The sequence below is a fragment of the Buceros rhinoceros genome, unplaced genomic scaffold (genome assembly GCF_000710305.1).
Source record: "Buceros rhinoceros silvestris isolate BGI_N320 unplaced genomic scaffold, ASM71030v1 scaffold34877, whole genome shotgun sequence".
Lineage (NCBI taxonomy): Eukaryota > Metazoa > Chordata > Aves > Bucerotiformes > Bucerotidae > Buceros > Buceros rhinoceros.
In genome coordinates this window covers 1-480 of record NW_010423322.1, presented here as the reverse complement: position 1 = coordinate 480, position 480 = coordinate 1, and the positions used below count along the sequence as shown (strand labels likewise).

Below are 480 nucleotides of genomic sequence, written 5' to 3'. Positions count from 1 at the left end.
GCCGTCCCTCCCTGCCAGGACAGGCTGGGGGGCTGGCTGACAACTCACCCACCCCGCAGTGTCTCAACATGCTGGGACGGGGGGGATTTTGGGGGTCATCTCACCCTCTTACAGCCCCAGGGTGAAGCCCCTATACAAGGGGCTGAGGACATGGGCTGTCACCCATTGGGGGATCGAGTGGGGTGGGTGGGGGAACTGGACCCCTTTACCTGGAGACGGTCATCTCTGTCTGTGGACCCTGTGCCTTCTCCAAGCCCAGCTTGGTGAAGATGCCCACCAGCACCATGATGGCCACCACACCGCAGATGATGTATGCCGGGCTTGAACGGGCAGCAGAAGCGGTACCCACAGGTCCCGCAGCAGTACTGGTAGATGCCGGCGTTGCAGTTGAACGGCGGGTCCCACTGCCCCATCGCGTCGTAGTAACCACGGCAGCGATCCCCTCCCAGCGGTGCTGCCCCGGTGGGCGCGGGGACCGTG

At 64.4% G+C, this 480-nt stretch overlaps 1 protein-coding gene across 1 annotated transcript; it reads right to left on the bottom strand.

The window, feature by feature from the left end:
* Nucleotides 1–209: 209 nt before the first annotated feature.
* LOC104497177 (protein shisa-9-like) lies at nucleotides 210–428 on the bottom strand (the record flags this gene model as incomplete). The annotated part of the gene is given in 2 exon segments (XM_010140393.1): nucleotides 210–316; nucleotides 318–428. Coding segments are annotated over 2 exon segments (218 nt in total), but the record flags the coding sequence as incomplete, so codon positions are not given.
* Between the last annotated feature and the right edge of the window lie 52 nt (nucleotides 429–480).